The 19,722-nt window shown below is 39.6% G+C and overlaps 1 protein-coding gene across 3 annotated transcripts in view; it reads left to right on the top strand.

The window, feature by feature from the left end:
* The first annotated feature begins 6,185 nt into the window (after positions 1–6,185).
* The window catches only part of LOC114160394 (protein sidekick-2-like), a 103,813-nt gene continuing 90,276 nt past the window's right edge, over positions 6,186–19,722 (top strand). For all 3 annotated transcript variants that reach the window (XM_028042974.1, XM_028042975.1, XM_028042973.1), the window contains exon 1: positions 6,186–6,553. In XM_028042974.1, the coding sequence (XP_027898775.1) occupies positions 6,406–6,553 (148 nt within the window). In that variant the 5' untranslated portion in view covers positions 6,186–6,405. The remainder of the gene's footprint in view (positions 6,554–19,722) is intronic.

Raw genomic sequence — 19,722 nt, 5'->3', positions numbered from 1 at the left:
AGCTCGTTTCCCTCAGCGCATGGTGGACAGGAATCGCTGCTGGGCAAGGTACAAAATCAATCCAAGTAATGTTGCATCTTTCAGGTGGCTGTAGCCTCTCTGACAGCTTGAATGAAATGCGCGTTTCACATCTTCGGTTTGAGACATTCAATTTCCAGCCGCTTCTTGGGGCACAATTCCACAGAGAAGGATCAATGCAAAATGAGTGGAAAATTGCTAATGTTATTTACATCAAAGTGAGACTGGAGGAAACCAATTATGCCAGTGATTCAAGGCAATATTCCTAACTGAGTTGTCCCCTCGGAAATAGTGGAATAATATTTTGATATTATTAATATTCTGAGACCTACCTAATATTGTTTTAAACAATATATACAGTTGCATTAAACAGTATTTGCTCCCTTAGAGATTTCTTCTGTCTTTGCTTTTTGTCATTCGTAATTGTTTCAGTCCATCAAACAAAAAATTTTACTGTTATTAAGAGAAAGAGACTATCCACACCATTGTGGGTAATGTGGAGATATAACTGGCTCCTCGGTCTCCACCACCCTTTGTTAAATTGTAAATTAACTTTAGTTGACCTTGTTTTTCAGTTCAGTTCCCCTAACTACCCAGGCCTTTTTACTCCATGACAGCAGAATGAAGAAATCGCTTTAACAGAATCAATCTGAAGGCATAAAACAAACTACAGTATCTCTAAAAGCAATATATTGCAGCCTGATGTAAAGAAATTCAAGAGCAGAAGCAAAAATATTGACATCTACTGTCAAGTGTTACAAAAGGTTTCAAAACCTTTTAGGACTCCAGTGAGCCACAGTAAGAGACATTATCTACAGAGAGACAAAATATAGAACAGTGATGAATCATTCTAGGAGAGGCAGGTCTACCAAAATTACTGCAAGAGGGGATGGTTTCATTACAAAGTCACAAAAGAACCTAGAGCAATATCTAAAACACTTCAAGTCTCATCTGCCTCAGTTAAGGTTAAGGTTGCTGGCCAAACAAAAATACCCAAAGGCCATCATAATCTGATTGAGCTGCTGTGGCATTACCTTAAGCAGCACTTCCATGCTCAACATTTAACATGTTATATAAAATTATCATTTAAAATCTAACTTAGGCATTTACTCAGGTTACCTTTGTCTATGCATACAGTATTTTAGTACTTTAAAGGTGTAGTATGTAACTTTTGTAGAATAAATAAATAAATGTTTTTTACATATTTGTTAAAACTATCACCATGTTGTGACAGTATAATATGAGAGAGAGAGCCTGTGAAAAGATTGACTTCCTCCAGCTCCTACCTGTGCAGTTATTGCCATCAGAAGAAATGCACTGCTCCCGGTCAAAAACAACTAATCAGAGCCAGCCGCGCTGTCAGTCAATCTCGTGAATGTGCTGCTAAATGTGCTAATGGCAGAGAAGCAACTCACCTTTACAAGAAGATTGTTTATCCGCTGTCATTGGTGATCGTGCTAACTATTCATGACAGGCTCTGCTGACAAGGAGAAGCTGTATCTTAACAGATAGCAAATGGGGGGGAGAGTAAAAGAGGGCAAGCGGCGTGAACACGAGCATCATTTACAGTGCTAAAACCCCCCCTCCCCCCGTGCTCTGATTGGTTGTTTCTAGTTAGTAATGGGGCCACAGATCATCTGTCTCATACTTTACTGTCACAACATGGACAGTTCCGACAAATATATACTGTATATATATATATATTAAAAAAAATTTTTTTATAAAAGTTGCATACTGTAGCTTTAAGATTTTACAATGTGGTAGAGGTATACGTTCAGAATCATTTCCTTTTACAAACTGAACAGGATTGATGAAGAAGAATGAATTTAGGTTTTGCTGAGGAGAGAAAACAAATCTGAACATGAGTGTATGATGCTTTCCACTAATGTCTTTTGCTCAGAAACTGTTATTCATCTTGCAGCAGGAGTTCGGATGTGTTTTTCATGTTTCAATTTGCAGCCATACCTCTGTCTCAGAGAAGGAGCTGTGAGGTGATCTGTTACTGGGCATAAATCAGATTTTATCTGTGAGGTACTGTAGACGAGGTGTCATGATTGATGCAGCAGCTCCGTGCAGTGAGCGTGCAATCTGCTGGCACTTGTGAAAGAACGCTTTTTCATTTACAAGAAAGAAAAACCCACATCCATGCTGCAAAATCAGCAACATGTGTGCCAAATGATGGGCTGTGTAGAAGAAAAAAAAATAGGAGGAGGAAACAAAGACGGGGAGAGTGATCAGCCTGTTTTCTACTTTAAAAGAGACATACTCCATGGAAACACAAATGTCTACACACAGATGAAAAGCTTGGTATTTCATGGTCACTTCGTTTCCCTTAGCACCTTTGTGCTTCCATGCATAAGTGAGGCAGCACAGGGTCAATCTTAAACAAAGCTTGTTTAAATTAGCCCATTTCAGATCGAGCAAGTTGATAGAACGAGAGCAGCTTTCAGAAACCGTAGAGCAGTTCCCATCTGCTAAGCCAAAGAAAACAGGAATAAGCTGGTTTGCTATTTGACAATCGTTGTCAATTTTGCTGATGTTAACCTAAAGTAACCTGGCAACATGTTGTCCAGCAAGTAGTCAAAGACACCCTCTAATAGATAAGGGTAAACTTCAAAAGGCTGCTGCTGAGCAAGTTGGTTATACAGCTCCAAAAGATACAAAATTGTGAAAAGGGGGACGATTCTTTCTTTTTTGTCTCCTATTTCGGAAAGTGAAACTCATAGTTATATAGATTCATTACACATTTTCAGTATCAGAAAAGTAGGATATTAATATCAGGATTCAAAATCTGTGTAGACGTCTAATTAGAAATTCTGAAACATTCCATGCTTCCATTTGCTGATAAGCTTTACAGAAATTCTAATTTCATTTTCTAGCAGAACTTGACACCTGCCCACATGGATTAAAGTACCAATTTCTGGTCAAACTATGACCAGGATATTTCTGTGGTTGATTGACCAGAAAACTTAACTGACCTAAATTATATGTTAGCACATCTCTGAAATATTGTAAAGAGAAACTTGAGCTTCACGTTAGCAGAGCCACAGGTTGAGTGTCTCCATGCCAATCCACAGTGATGTAGGGTTGAGTACACATACTATACAGTACATTGAGTAAGTTATTAGTAGGCAGTCATTACTGTGAAAAAATAGCTGTCTTTTTTGTCTTAAGTGTAACTTCAATTTAATTGTTTGAACATTTTATTTTGGGGGGTTTCCTCAGCTGTAAGCTACAAATGACACAAATTATTTCAAAAGTTCTTAAAACGAGGTAACAGACAAAGTGTTTAGAAAGAAGCAATTCCAGTCTAAATCTTTCCTTGCATGAGGGTCAGTTCAAAATTTGTTAGAACACATTGCATCAAAAATACATTTCTTTTTCCTAGGTAATACATTACAAATGTTATTATTTTGTTATCAAATTACTTTCTAAGCAAATTTAAACAAGTGGAAGAAAAGGTCCCACAACCAGCTCAGGCTTTTTTTTTTTTCAACAAATTTAAAGACATGGCTAAAGAGAAAAAAAGAAGGTTGGGAATCTGAAATCCCTCCTCAGCCAAGAATGGGAAAATATTTTGTTTTTAACTCTACAGCAATCGACCCCTTCAGTTGCCAAATGTCTACGGACTGAAAGGAGTGATGATGCAACACAGAGGTAAATATACACCTGTTAAAAATTTCATGACATTCTGCCACATCAGGCTTCAATGAAGTAATGACTTGGTTTTAACCACTAACAGAACAAGCGCTTTTCCTAATGCTTTGAACAGAGGAAGATTTTGCTCTGGGTCTTTTGCAACGGACAGGATAAGAAAAAGGGGAGTCCACAGGAAACAGATTAAAATGTATTATTTACTTGTCAGTTGCCCCTTCAACATGTTTTCCATTGCGTTTACGCAAGCGCAATCCACAGGGAGTTGACGGCACTTGCGTGCTACTAAGAAAAGGGAGAATATTTTGCAATCTTTGTGCAGGACTGCTCTGTAATTTCTCTCAACCCAAAATTTGGATGATTTCCTGAATTTTAATTAGTTAGGGTGGTCGCAAAAGAAAGGTCTCACCCAGGGCGGCAATTATGCAAGGACCATTAATGGCTGTGAAAATTTCCTTGAAGACTTGGCTGGATAATCAACATTAACTGAAAACATCAAAGCTTTAAGAAAAGTAGGGGGAAAAAATTGAATAAAAAAAATCAAAAAGACGTTTATAAATTAGTTAGTGCTGAGGTAATTTGACTGTCCGATTTCAATTAATTTAGGCCATAATTATCTGGCGAGAAAACTTTTGGTCCACCTATTTAGTCAATAATGTTAATTTAACCTAATAAGAGGCTTAATTTGTTTAATTAAGAACACTATAGCACAGGATTGCTGGCATTCATTAAATAATTTAACGGTGGTTTTTATGTTAATAGATGCAGGAGTCATTTTTCTCAGCCCTCTTTGCAAAACTGTGGTGTGTGTCACTTGGCAAATGAAAATACCTATTCTGAAAGCATGCATGCCTAAATGTCAGCTACACAATGCTGTATTGTTTGACACCTGCCTGTGGTGCCCCCACAGCATGGCTCGTAGCATCAGGCAACCTCTGTTTCCTCTGCAGCAGAGCAGTTATGGAGACAGAGACGGAGCACCTGCCCTCATGCCTGAGCGCTGTTCCCAGCAGCTTGCTAATGTCAACCTGCCTGATACGCACAGCAGGGTGGGGGCTCTAAGACAGCAGCAATTTTCTGCTGCATGCGAATGAGACTGGAGAGCAATCTGCTGGCCTAAGAGCCTCATAATCAGCACATCATTATCAGTAGGGGTTGGAACATGAGGTGCAAGTAGGTTGAGGAGAGAGGAAATAAAAGGAGAGAGCAGGGAATGGCACCAAATGAGCTCCTGTTGACATTGAGAAGTTTGAAGACGCTGGGGTGGGAGGGACATTTGAGTAAAAGGACATCTGAACAATCTCACAGCGTGGAGGTAAGAAGAGAATACCGCCCCTGTTTACACATGAGAAGCAACAGCAGACTTTATTTAGCTTGTGGTAGCTCAGATGTTCCATGTTAGTGTGCGTTACTGCTGGTCTTTTAACTCACAGGATCTAATGGCAGACGTACAGATTCGCTGTGACAGCTCTTTGAAGCTTACCTTCCCCGCATCCATTTTTCAGCGAGTTCAAAAGGAGCAAGGACAACAAAGCTGGTATCACAGCTCGCATGTACCCTCGCCTGTTTTTCCGAAGTGCCCAGGATTTTCTGTGTACTCAAACATGCCTTTAATCCTTTTGTCTGATGAGAGAAGAAACGTTTTAGGCAGGGAGGGGAGGGGGGGCAGTGATATGCAGTCCTTCTTGATCTCAGGGTGCTTCTGAATCACATCTGATTGCTCAGGTGCACTCTGTCTACCCTGGTTTGTGCAGCTTATGACATAGAGCCACATTGAACTGCAACCAACGCAAAAATAAATGCATTTACATGACATAAATAGCACTGACTTTTGGAGCCTGTGTGACCCAGTTCATGATTTCTTCAACACTAGGCAGGAGGGGGACGTGTTTGGACAGATTTAGTTGTCATCAGGTTGTTTTTGTAATCCAGGCTTTTTGGTTTTAGTGTGTCAACAATCAATCACAGCTGTCCAAATGGATGTTTTCTTCTTCTTTCTACCACGTGGTGGCAATAGTGCACAGAGCTCTCAGGCTTGACATTACTTGGCTCAGTGTGCGTGGCTGACACAGTCTGTATGGTGCTCAATTCATAAAAGGGGGGCTGGATTGTAAATTGTCTGTTGTAATCCAAAAAAAAAAAGAAAGTATTTTACCAGGTTCACCAGCGCGCACGCTCACAAACCAGAGAGAGCTAAAGGCAGTGAATTTGTCATTGTTTTATTACTTAGACTTTCGCCCTCAGCTCGATATGAAAACAAACTGTTATCTGTCAAACTTTTGGCCAGCATATCGCTTCTCCTCATCTCTCTTTTTCGTGAATTATATATCTGCTATTAATCTAGAGTTTACTCTGGGCAGTAAAGACATGATGTCAATACCCGGTCTCAAATACTTGACAGCCGGGCAAATTCAATTGGACTGACTCCGCCTTGCTCATGCGGGACTTGTCCATAGGATTTTTTTTTTCTCCCTCTTTCTTTCTTTCTTTTTTTTTTTTTTTTTTTGTTGTCATTCCTCCGCGTGCCAGTCTGCGTGCCCCGCGCTCTCCGGCGGACTCTGTTCTCCACGCTCCCCTCCGGTCACTCACCCCCCATCAGCACCGAAGAGCATTCTGACGCACAGGACCAGTGGCAGCAGCGGCGGCGGCAGACGGAACAGAAGCAGCAGGAGAAGCAGCAGCAGCAGCAGTCAGGACACTTTTAGGGGGAGTCTGTGGCAATCACCGAGCAACATGTTCCCGGCGGGGAGACGGGAAATCCGCAGCTGGGTCTCGACGGTACAGCCGCGGAGCATTCTTGGACCTGGGCAGAATGGACAGGTGTGGATGTCCTTTTGGATTCTGCTCTTGTCGACTTGTATCCCTAGCGCTCAGGCTCAAGGTAAGATCCGTAACTCAGTTGTATTGTACTTAGAGAAAAAAAAATAAAAGTGTGATAAAACGAATTAATAAAATGCGACTATTATGAGGCACATAAAAACAGCCCACAAACTATATTTGGCTTTAGAAATGCTGTGTAAAAGCTCAGGTCAGGAATGAAAAAATAAAGGCAAATATGGATTTAAAGTGAAATTAAGTGTCAGTTGTGCGCATAGTGTCACAAAACCACAACCTGAGGGACAAAAAGAGCTTTTGTTGTTAAAGAAAAAAAAAATCCTGTTGTCATCACAAGCAGTTTGGGTTGTTTCTGCATCTCTCCAAATTCAGATCTGTTAATTATTTGCATATTCCAGATTGGCTGCTTTATTACATTTTAAAAACCACTTGGATTATTTCACTGGTTATCATGACCTGTTGTGAAATATGTGAAGTTCTCTGGCTCTCTGACAGTTTCACTGCTGCTGCAGATTAAGCTGCCCTTTTTTGGCTCCCCCTTTAAATATTCTAGCAGAGATCATTAACTTGCAGGGTTATGACTACAGTGTGGAAACATTAAAAGAGAGCAGTTGTTTCGGGATTCTGAAGCATTGGTTCACTGGAGAATGTGTCTTGCAGAATCCATAAATCACAACGAGCTGGTTTCATTTAATGTCCAGCTCACCCAGAGACGTGGACAACACTAATCACGCGGTTACTATGAAACTGTGACTCCTTGCTTGTCATTTATCAGCTGTTAACTGTTTGGCCAGTGAGAACCTAATGAGATCTGCTAAATAAAAGCAGAAAGCCGTGGAGAACAAGAATGACCTGCCGTCATATTTCATGAGTGGAAAAACTGTAACTGCTGGTTGTCACAAGAAGTGAAAGTAAGTTAACATAGGAATCAGCACAGTTTGTGGAAATGCTGAAACATAAATCTTTCTTTTTGTTTTGTCCCAATTAATTTCAGTAACTTCCTATTTGGTTCTCCTTTGCAATGCCATGGCCTTTGCTGACGAAGTAAAAAATATGTCTTCGACGCAACAGACTATCAAGCATTTCTTGAAGGTCCCAGAAAAAAAAAGTCTTCTTCAGATGTTGATTCATTTGAGAGGTGCCTTCTCTATGCACTCCCCGTTTCACAATCGCACTGCTCGGTACACCAGAGTGCTAAAAGGAGCATAATCCCTGCACTTGTTTGCCTTTGAACAACTTACGTTGCTCTAAAGTGCTCCCAACCTTATCTGAGAAGAGTCTCTGGCGTCTCTTATTATGCAAGGCACAGTTCCTCTAGCTGTTATTAGCATCCCTTTCTCAAGCCAACAAGCCTGAAGTATGTGTGTGTGGATCTATTGAGCGCCACCGGGTTACTTCACTGGGATTTTACCTTTTCTCCTTGAAATAGAACCATTTCTTATCCCTGCAGTTCCTTTTCTGTTCTTGTGAGCATTTCTGGTTGTGCATTAGCATTGGTGAGAGGTCCAATCCTTTTGTCTGTCTCCTCTTTCATTTGAGAAGGGCCTCCTCTATGATGCATTGTCTATGCTGTTCGGTCTTCGATGAGGATGCTGTTGTACCCGTTGCAGGGGGGGGTCCTCTCAGCATCCAAAGACACCTCGTTCCTCTGAAGTAGAACACAGCCCTTATCCTCAAGGGAGGATCCTTGTTTGCAAATGAGCGGCATAAAAGCAGTGTCTGTACAGAAAGTTAGAGATGCTGCAGTTATTCCCTGAGAGACAAAGACCTCTGAGGATGACAGAGATTAGGCAACACATAGCCACCTCCAGGGAACAGGTGCTATGTTGCCGCTTGTTTTTCAGCAGGTTCATATTGAGGCACCTGCGGTTTTTAATACAGATGGCTCTTCGATTGCACAAGAGGATATGTGGCTGATCCACAGGAGGAGCCTTTCTGCTGGTTTTACTCAACAAGCCATTTTAAGACTCATGCAGATCCCATAATCAAAAAGCCTGGTAAATAAATGTGAGGGTCTGCTTTTATTTTTCTCTTAGCTGCCTTTGTGTTGTCTTTTTTTTTTCTCTTCCTCAATAAGACTGCAGAGATTGATGTGTGTTTGTGAGTGACTGTGTGTTGGGGTGCATTTTGTTGTGTGTAAATGCGTGTGCGTGCGTGTGGGGGTGTGTGTGCACAGTTGCCTGTGCTTATGTTCCTGTCTATTGAGCTTTAATCTAGATAGCAGCATTGACATTCTGCCAACCGACAGCTGCTATAATTTTCTGGACGTACGTTATTATGCAGCTTGACAGCTGTCAGCCATTTCCAAATCTTTAAATCTTATGATAATCCTCAGTGCTTACACAAAAAAAGCATTTGTTTAAAACACTCTGAATCTGTGTGTGATTAAAACTGCCTGCTCTAATGCGGGCCTGCACATCATAATTCATCCCCATTGGTGACACACAAGCAAGCACATGCACTTGCAGGCGCATCCACAGATAGATAGAAAAATCAATATGTACAAGATTACACAAAACAAGTATATTACAGTTTTAATAGAATTACAGCTGTCCCTTCCTATAAAGACTGCTGGGAAGCTTGTTAATCTGCACCTGCATGTGCAACTGTAGAACAAATTTAACATGCTAATACTCTAGTAGATCTGCACATTCGCACTAAAGTCACATAATTTTAGTGCGAAATCTGTTGTAATTGTGTCGCCTGTACAATAGGTGACGGAAATCTTCATTTAATTTTACAACTTTGCATGTACTAACACGGTGAAGTGGAGGTGTTACACGTGTTTTAACAATTTCATGCCACAGCTATTCTCTGTGCATTTATATTTATGTATAAATAGTTTGGTAGAAGGCCGTTAATTTAACATGTTGCCAGGGAGAGAGAACAGCTGTTGAAAATTTTGACTTTTTCTTGGCTTATCCCTGGAAAAGCCCCAGAAGTGACTCACTTAGCATCAGGAGCTTTTCTTTACAGATTCTGACAAGTTTTACTTGTTAATCTTGAGAGTTTTAAATGAAGGCAACTGGACTTATCTTGGTAGAAGTCCAGTTGCCTTCATTTAAAACTCAATTTTATCATGTCTACACCACTACATCCCTGGTGTAGATTCGATGACTGCGAATCTACACCAGGGTTTGTCCAAAGTTGGTATTCAAGGAACCGTATCCTGCATGTATTTTTCCGGGTTCAACACACCTGAATCAAATGGTGACTCAGGAGCAGACCTCTCCAGAACATTGACATGCTGAGGAGGCATTCACTACCAGTGTTTTTAACCAGGGAAGGAAATAAAACATGTGGGATACCATCCCCCGAAGACTGACTTTGGACACCCCTGATTAGTCCAGTTTTTTCTTGAATGCATCATATATATAAGTGCACCTGCTATGAAACCTCTAACCTCCAAGTGACTGTATAAGGAGTCATAGGATTGCTACAGGGAGCTTGATTTAGACTTTAGCCTGGTTCCTCTATACCTATGATGTTTACATTTAGCTTTTTGTCCTTTCAGGTAAATAATTAGGTGCTGCATACTTTGTATGTATTGAAAAGACTGACATAAAACTTTTGCTTAATGTTTCTTTCTTTATCATCACTGTAGTTGAGGAAGACACTTATAATGCTGACTCTTTGCTTTCTTTTTAAAGTTGAGAAGCTAAATATATAATTTCACACTTAAGTTCCGCCAATTAACATTCTGCATATGTTCAGGTTTAAATAAGTCTATATCATTCAGTATGAGAGTGTATTGAAACAAAATGGTTGTGCCAAATATTCTCAACATAAATATATGAACCAATAACATTCCTGTTAATGGTTATTTTGATAAATGTACAAACAGAAAACTTAGGTGAGTGTTTTGACAGTTGCTGTCTATTGTTTTGTTTATGACAAACACATTAGCAATTCATTATTAAATTCTGTACCATTAACAAAGAGTAGAATGTCCACACTAATACCAAATTACTTATCAATTAGTTATCAGTTCATATGGTGATGAAATTATTGTGTTAATGTAATCTTGTCTACAAATCCTAACTCGGTACTGTGCGAGTGTTGTGTTGGACAAAATGGAGTTAAATATGTTTGTTCACCAGAGAGAAATTGGCAACTTAGTTACTTTATTTCTGTGTAATATGGTTTATGTAAAGGTCTATCTTCTCTTTCAACCTCAATTTCCCTTTCCCTACTTAATTAAGAAAATCATCCTCATTTCATTATTCTGCCACCACCATGTTTCACTATTGCAGTGGTTGAATACAACGTGATGTACTGTGTTAGTTGTCTGTTATATATTTAGGTGATCTGTATATTCACTCAGCCATGAGTAGATGGCTAGATGTAGAGAAATAATGACATCTCTACATAAGGTGATGGAAGTCTATTTTTTTCTAAACTGATAAGTTTTGACAACTCTACACATCCCAACACAGTACTGTGCGAGTGTTGTGTTCCAAAGCCATCATGCATCAGCTTTACATTGTCCATATTTATGACATAGTTTTGTATTTCAGTGTTCAGTAAAATGCAGTCAGTGAAGCATATTCGCCAGAGAGAGAGCAGCCGCTAAAATTTTTGACTTAAATACTTTTTTTTTTTTGCAATATGGCTCATGCCAGGAAAGCCCAGCAAGTGGTTCGCCCAGCCTCAGGTGAAATGGTGTCAGCTTCCATATCAGACTCCCTATGCGTCTTCTGTGACTGCCTCCCATGTTTGGTTGGTTGGCTGAGTTTTTTTTTTTCTCTCCTTCCTTTTGCTGCCAAATGCTGTCTACACATGTTTATTCATGCTGCCACAGGAAGCCTTATCCTGCAAGAGGCAACATATCACAGCTCAAGTAAGAAAAAGTCTGCTCGCTGGCAGTAGCAATTAAAGTAAATTAATGAAAAGCCAAAATTTGTTTTGTAACAATGTCTTTCCTATTATTTGAAAAATCTAAATGCTCCGAAAGGTTTTAGGAGTGACAAATGATTGCAATCAACCTCATTGTGCAAGAACAAAAGAGCTGTTTTGATGTCAATGTTCCTTTTTTTAGCTTCAGGAAGTCTTTAATTGGCTCAGTTCAGCAGTAAAACTGTGTTTATAGTTCATAATGCAAATGTAATCAAAATTAACTGCAGGGTTTTGGCATTCTCCCTTTGCTTAGTAATTGCCATTTGCCCAAAAGGCAGTGGTAATAGCTGTTTGCACAGGGCAGAGTCCTATCATGTCTGCGGATTTGGGTAACTATTGCTAAAATCCTCGCTTACTCTGAAAAACGCACTTTTTCTTTTTTTTTTGTTTTTTGATTTGTTGAAGTTGTCACAAAAGAATGGTAAAAGCATAGAAAACAACAAAATCAGTTTATTCTGACAGATTCCTTATACCTGTTGAGAGCAGCATTGGTGTACAGAGTCAAAAATAATGTTCAAAATAAGGTACACTCAGATGTGATTTTCCAGTAATAACAACATTGATTGTCAAGCAATTTCTTCTTTTGGGGCCGATTTTAATCACATAGCCCGAGAGTGGTTTTGTTTCCATATCTACTTGTTTACTGATGAGACTGAGGGGGAGAGGCGCTGCAGGGGGGAACAGGGAAATTCTTCACATATTAATTCTCCTGGCTAAACGTCTAATCAATCCAACACGGGGCTTGGAGGCACCTCAGCTATCAAGAAATAAAAAATGAGAAGAGGCCTTGAGCTGAGCCAGAAACTGAAAGCAAAAATGACCTTGGACACTGGATGGAGGGGAATTTGAAGTGGCAGGTATTTGTTTGTTTTGTCTGATATAATTTTGACCAGGGAGCAGAGATGTTTTGCATGCTTCTCTTTGTAACGACCTCCTTAAAATGAGGCATTTGAAGAGCCCTCACAAATGGTGTCATTAGTTCCATCAGTGCAAGTGAGGGATTTGACTCAAACCGTATTCTTGGAAATGTACATGTGTCTTCGAGCCTCCGAGCTGTTGCATGTAAACATTTAAGAACACAAAGGCAACTCAAGGAAAGCTGTGTTGAGAAACAATGCCTTTTACAGCATAATGTGCCCACTGAATCTCCGCTCACATCCAGCATGCGCCTCCTGGGGACTGCTGAGTGTATTCTTGTGTTGTGACTAAAATGGCAAAAGGCACAAGGAGAGGAGAAATGGAGGAACCACTTTGATACCGTGGTGGCATGGGTAGGAGCAGAGTTTTTTTTTTTCATGTCTATGTCCCAATGAAAACAGCTGGTCATAGAAATCCTGTTTACTTTGGACATTGAGGTGAATAAATTTACATCTTAACATTGTAGTCCATTCTTGGCCTAGACACTCTTGGCCATCCTCAAACCAAGAGACAACATAATGACTACCTGCCATTAGTGACAACATGAATAGACACACCTATATTTTTATAAACATAAAGAAGGTTTAGGAATGGATCTCAAACTAGCCTAAGTACTATTGCTTTTTCTAAGGCTAGGCTGTCTTTAGACTGCCATCCTTCTATTGTACAGTATATCTGTGTTTTGTTTCAATGGTGTGAGCCATTATTATGCATTATGATGCCGCAGAACACTGAATTCCGCACTGTTGATCTCAGCAGCTGTGCACCATTCAGAGTTTGTACTATGCGATGAAATGTAGAGAGTAGTATTCTATACTCAGAAGAAACTGTGGTAGTAGGTAAATACAAAAACAAATAAATATGATGTAGTGCTAATAAAATTTAACAATCTAAAAAAATTTAAATTGGAAAACTTTCAAGAACTCCTAATACACAGTGAACTAAAGTGGGTGACTAAGTAGCAAGAATCAAGGAGCGAACAGAGAAGGGAGTGCTGCCTATTTTAAACGAGTCATAATATACTTTTTTTGTTCTATAGCTTTGTATCAAAGGAAGTCATGTTGAATTTTGGCAGGAAAACCTCAAACTTCCTTACCAATAGTTCCAGCATTCCAATATTTTTTCCAAATTAAAATTCAGAAATTTCAGCTTCTGTGTGAAGAGAAGGAATAGTAAATCTGCATCTGTTAACCAATTAGAAAATGAGAAAAAAAGATGTTTTCAATCTTCTATGGTAATATTGTTGTAAAACATCTGTCATCATAGTGCTACATGGAAGCCTATTTGGTATTTGTAACAAAAAGTTTGAAAATTTACTGATTTAAATCACGTTTTACTTTTCAGTTCTTGTTTGGAACTTTTTGTAGAGGTTAACCAGGTTGAGAGATAGGTGATTCCAAACTGAGACATGTTTTTTTTTTTCTTTTTACAGGCAAATTCTTGTATGCAAATGTGCAAAGCTGAGCTAGCTGTCCTGCTCAGATTGTGCTTGGCAGCAGGCCCACCAGGCCCTCTGGGGGGGCTGGCAAAATGCCTTTCACTGCATCTCAATACCTTGTGCTCTGTATTGATTACAGCTTGAACCGCCTCTCTTTCCCCCCATTGTCTTGCTCTTGGACACATGGGATTTGATATCATGTTTGATTTCTGTTTCCAAGCACCTGCTGTCTTCATCTTCATCATCCATGTAGTTTAGATCTTACTCGCAGGGCCTTCATCATCCATGTAGTTTAGATCTTACCCGCAGGGCCTCCCCACTGCTGTCACAGTTTGACACTCCACCATTGCCACAAACAAACGTGCAACAGTGATACCAGCAGATATCAGTGTGGATGTTGAAAGCATTGAGTGAGCTACACCTACAGAAATCCATACCAATCGTCTCATCTGGTAATCTTTTGTTTGTTGATAAGGAGTGCGTACATAGCAGAGTGGAACCGGTCGTCACTGAGGATTGGCAGCACTTTGTGTGTTCACATAAGCTTTGATTGCTGTCCTTGCCCATAACATCAGCCGAGTATCAGTCAAGAAATGCGATGATAATGTGGGCTGACAGCAGAAGTGTCGGCTTCTTCTTTATGGGTCGATGTCAAATTTGGATCCTTGGCCCCATGTGAAAGTGCTTCAGGTCGGCTACTAAAAGCACGCGGCTGGATTCAAACTCAACAAAGGCTGGTTTGGTTTTCAAACATGAGCCTATTCAAGATTTATGCTTCTTGATTTCTATGCTGTTTTCACTTTCAGGCATCATTGGAAAAAAGTTCTTATTGCAATAAATGAGAAAATTATTTAGTCTGTACTGAATATTAGAATGCAAGTTATATTGAATAAATAAATGAAATACTGAATATTTAAAGGTTGGGGTGAAAAAAGTATGTTTGACCACTGCAGTTAAACAAATTATGCAAGCATACCGTACATACAAAAATGAATAGGCATTCCACAGTCTGTTGAAATTATTAAATTGGAAAAGTAGCGCTCATTCTTGTATCTGCAGTAATAAACATTTAGTCCTGGAGAGCCAGTGTTTGACAAAGAAGCATAAATTTGCCAATATGCAAGTCAAACCCCTTCGTGTTTTTTGCCTTAAATGATTTCGGAGAAGTTTGGGTGAACAACTCAGAGGTTGAATAAGAAGTGTATGGCACACTGCACCTCTGAGAGCAGCCAACACTGACTGGGATGAAAGAGACCCTGCGCAGACAGATTTGCCTGCTTATTCAAATTTCAAAGACAGCCTGAAAGAGTAACCCAATGAAACTTCCTTTATTGCTCTAATGCATGCTAACAAATGCACAAACATGCACGCAGTAGCAATGTGCACAGTTCCTAATGCACATGCACGTTTTCTTATTCCAACGCACGCCTTGGCACAAATAGAAGTAGATTGTTTCATTATTGCTAAATGAAGCTTTCTCAAACCAGTGTTTGAAAGAAATACTGTAATTTCAGATGAATTGGCAAAGTCAGAATTAGCTTTTTCAGCATGAATCATCTGTTCATGTCCTGATGGCCCTCTGTGCAAAATAGTTTCCAATTTAACCTAACTCCCTTTGCCACATCGCAGTCACTGCCAACTTCAGCGAGGTGAAGTAGAAAGGGGAACAAAAAAGAGAAATTAATATTGTTAGGGATGTCGATGGTGAGCCCTGAGCGGGATATTGATGGAGGAAAGAGAGAAGAGCACTGCAACACTGGGGCAGGGATTGCTGTGGCATACAGTAGCACAAATCCTAAATTCTGTGCTGATCCAATGGTAGCTAGGAAACAGCTGACAGTAAAATGGGGGGATCAAAGGGATTAGTGTGCCCAGTTTGAGCTGAAACAGTAACCCTTGCACTTCTATGACTGCCAGCTTTTTTCTACTTGCATTTCCTTTTATTTCAGGTGTTTTTTTTGCAGAAAAAGGGGAAATATAGGAGGTGTACACAAAAAAGAAAATGAACAAGTTAACACAAGTTAAAACAAAACTGGCACATTTAAACCATGTATGCAGATTAATATCCACGCCATTTTGTAAAGAAGAAGCTCACTTATTTGATGTTGTTTGTTGCCTGTAAATGAAAATTAAATAACGATATTAAAAAAAATAATAATAACCTAAGTGTCAAATGTGATGGGGACTGTATCATGTTATGGGGTGCACTTCTGCAGGAGGGACTGGTGCACTTCAGATAATGGATGGCATTATGAGGAAAGAAAATGTGTAAATGTTAAAGTATCTCAAAACATTATTCAAAAGGACAACTTGCCTTTTGGATGTTGTCTAAAAGGCCAGTTTTTTTAACCCAAATTAGTGAGTGGTTTAAGACAGAAAAATGAATGTTTTATCATGGCTTTTACAAAAGCCTCTTTTCAACCCAATAGAAATTGTATGGGCAAAATGTATTTGTGTGTGAGCAAGACTGTCTTCAAAACTGACATCAGTTCTCAAAGGAGCAATGGTCCAAATTTTTCAGCAAGTCATTTTGAGAAGCTTGTGGAAGGACAATCAAAATATTTGTCCCAACTCATACATTTTAAAAGTAACTTAAAATAAATATTAGTGAAATGCACATAGGCTTCTGATCTTGAACGAAGTAAACATTATTTTATTTTGTGATTGTTTTGCCAGTAGAACAGTAAATGCTATGATTCTAATTTTTACACTTTTTTTCACTCAAACAAAATATGTCTAATTTGTATCCATAGCAAGTTAATTTACTGTGGAAAATGTGGGACGGCACCACCAAAAACTCCACTCTGACTTCCCAAAATTGCCATTGCCGCCATTCAAGCAAACAAGACAAAACAAAGACATGGCATCTGAAGGAAGAGGATGCACCTGTCACATGCAATCAGGGCTGCCGTTTGTGATCTGAGTGAGATTTCCTGTCACAGGGGCTCGAGACGCAGCCTGTTTAATTCTGCAGGGGGCTCCCATGTCCCAGATGCCTCGGTCACTGTCTCCCCTTGTCACAGAGCCCGAGTTAAGTAACAAAACAAACGAGCCCAGGCGTCCCCTGTTAGGGACATGTACCGTTGTGCACTGGGAGGCCTGCTGACAACAATGGTCTCCCTGAGGTATCCAGATGGAAGGTACGATGGACATGTGAAGTCACTCTAGGCTGACAGAGCTTTACTCCAGAGATGAAAGCCAATTTGGATCTACATCACATGTGACATACAGGAGATATGATAGTTCAATCTGATTTGTGATGCCAGAATTCATCAAAAGTGTAAAGGCAAAAAGCATTTGCTCCTGAGCAGATGTGGATATGTTAAAGCTTGTGGTGCTGTTCCAGAAACCTCCGGCTGCTTCCCATCATCACTCTCCTCAAAAGTCTTTCACAGTGCTTGTCAAACTATTTCACTTTGGATATGAGCCTATGTAATTCCCCAGTTCTATGAAAGATAATGTTTAAGCACATCTGTTGTAACAGCGGGCATGCACTTTAAGCCTGTAGGGACTGCTGAAATTGGAGTCATATCTGTTTAATGAAGTTGCTCTGGTCAATGTTTAATTTCGTGAATTTCAATTAAAAGGCCCCATTTCAATTTCTGCGATCACTCAAGGGGTTGTCGTGATGAGATTTAAAGAGGGAAATGTGTAAAGGAATGACCAGTGAGAAATGTGTTCTTTGAGTGCTTTGTACATTGATCTATTAGTACATTGATAATGAATATTTAGCTTCCATAATGAGAGAAAAGGTTCCTCTTTACAGGTAGAGAAACAATGAATCTTATAAAAATATGATTGGGTTCAGAGGCTATAAGAGGATTAGAGAAAGTATGCAGATCTTGGGAATAGGCCTACTCTGAGGAACTCCAATAACTTTTTTACTTTTTTATTCTACTTCGGGGGCTTCTCCATTCAGTACCTCTCTATTAGAGAGGAATGGTGACAAAGAAGAAAAGATGAATGACAATGGGAGCAAGAACGCCAAAAGCCTTTTTACACCCAGTCTGCAGAGCTGGCCTATGTAAACTCTGAGGGGTGGCAGTGTTTAAAAGCTGTAATCACACCACTGCTTCGTTCCCAATGTGGTGTTCCATTCTGCATCATTGAAAGCTTGTTTTATTAATGCTGTCCAGAGTGAAGTTTGGCGGGGATTGCTTTGTGTTCTTGATTTAAAGTGGGGTAGAGCAGAAACAATGGGCATGAAAAAAACATGGAGGGCTGTGAGATGCAGCCCACTTCCATTACCCTGAAAGGCAACAGCAACCAGAACGCAAAACAAAGAAGTGGATGTGAACTAGGTCTTAAGCATGAAAACCCCATGCTTTAGTTCTAGATGTGCTGGAAGTCTTAGAAAAATAGTCTTCCATGGTTTTTATTCAGGGAAGGAATTATGTTAGTTGTCTTTGAATTAACTAGAATTAGTTCATGAAATTGTTTATTTGACACATACAAGCCAATAAAGCCAACAGACAGCATTTTTGAACAAGGTGGTGAAGTTACTGTGAGTCTGTTGCCTAATTGCTCTCATTAGCAGTTCACATTGACATAAGTTATTCTGCACAATTAACCCAGCGCCACCGAGATGTTACGAGGCAAAATATTACACTGGGTCAAGGGAACAAAAAAGGTTGTAATTAATTCTTAGTTAATTTAATTATTTCATATTTCATAGGCTGGTACAATGGTATGTTTTTGTTGTGCTTTCCTCAAGGGACATCAGTGACTTTTTCAACTGCATGTCTTGTAGAAATGAGGAAGTGTACACAGTTGATGGAAATCAGGAGCCATTGTTGTTTGACAGAAGGCACCTTTGCAGTGATTGCCTGTGTTATTAATTTGTGCGATGAGAGGAGGCAGGCTTCTCCGGCCTGTGATGGTTACCCGCCGCATTAAAGAACTGCTGCTATGAATGACACTCAGGACTAATGAATATGAATACATTTATAAAAATAGGCACAGGCTCCCCTCTCAGCGCAGATTGGGAGTGACAGCCACATTGACTGGGCATGCTTGATGAGAGAGGGAGCCGGTGCCCCTGGAGATGCAGGATGTTGTAGGCATCAGACATGCAACCAGCACACACACACAAACAGAAACATTGCGATTGTTCATAGGCAAATGTTACGGTATGATTGCTTTCAAGAAGGGTCCGGCATTAAGAAAAATAAATAAATAAAGAGATCTCATTGCCCTATTAACTTACTGGGCACTTAGCTTGTTTATCAAAAGAATGCATCTGCCTTACTAATCTGTCAACTTTCACCGTATCCATCAAAGCTAATTCCATCTATTTGTGGAGGATATCACTCCAAAAAGATCATTAAATGCTATCTGTGGAATATTGAACAGATGGGAGGCTTGAAAGAGGATTTATTTTAATTTGGAAAATCCACAGGTGTTCAATTGTTAGCAAATGATTTATGCTGCACAAACACATTTACATTGCTTGTCAGCCAACTTATAGATTGTTTCCTGTGGAAGCAAAGTGCTGTAATTTATTGTCATTAACATACAATTCATTCTGTTGAGGCTGACTTTGGGGACATGAAGATGCATCAATTTATCTCTGCGCTAACAGTTTGGTATTTAAGAACAGTCATTACCTTACATGGCTATTAATAACGAACCACTGTTGACTGAATGGCTTTTATCACACTGTCTATATCTACAAGAATAAGGAATAATTTTACTTTAGCTTACTTAATAACAACACTCACTTGAACCATTTGCAGAAATATAGATTAGAAAGTGAATGTCTTCTTTAGTTCCATTTTCTGCACCCTTCCACAGTTTCTGGAAAAAAAAAACACATTACAGCCACACACTTCAGTGTATTTTATAAGCTAGTACAAAATTTCATTACTGAAAATGACACACGGTTTAAAACCAGTTTGCAATTAAAATCTTAAAAGTAAAGCATGCATAGGTTTTTAGTCCCCCTAAGTCAATATTTTGTAGTC

The sequence above is a fragment of the Xiphophorus couchianus genome, chromosome 16 (genome assembly GCF_001444195.1).
Source record: "Xiphophorus couchianus chromosome 16, X_couchianus-1.0, whole genome shotgun sequence".
Lineage (NCBI taxonomy): Eukaryota > Metazoa > Chordata > Actinopteri > Cyprinodontiformes > Poeciliidae > Xiphophorus > Xiphophorus couchianus.
Note: the sequence above shows the minus strand (reverse complement) of the source record. Positions and strands in the feature narration are given on the sequence as shown.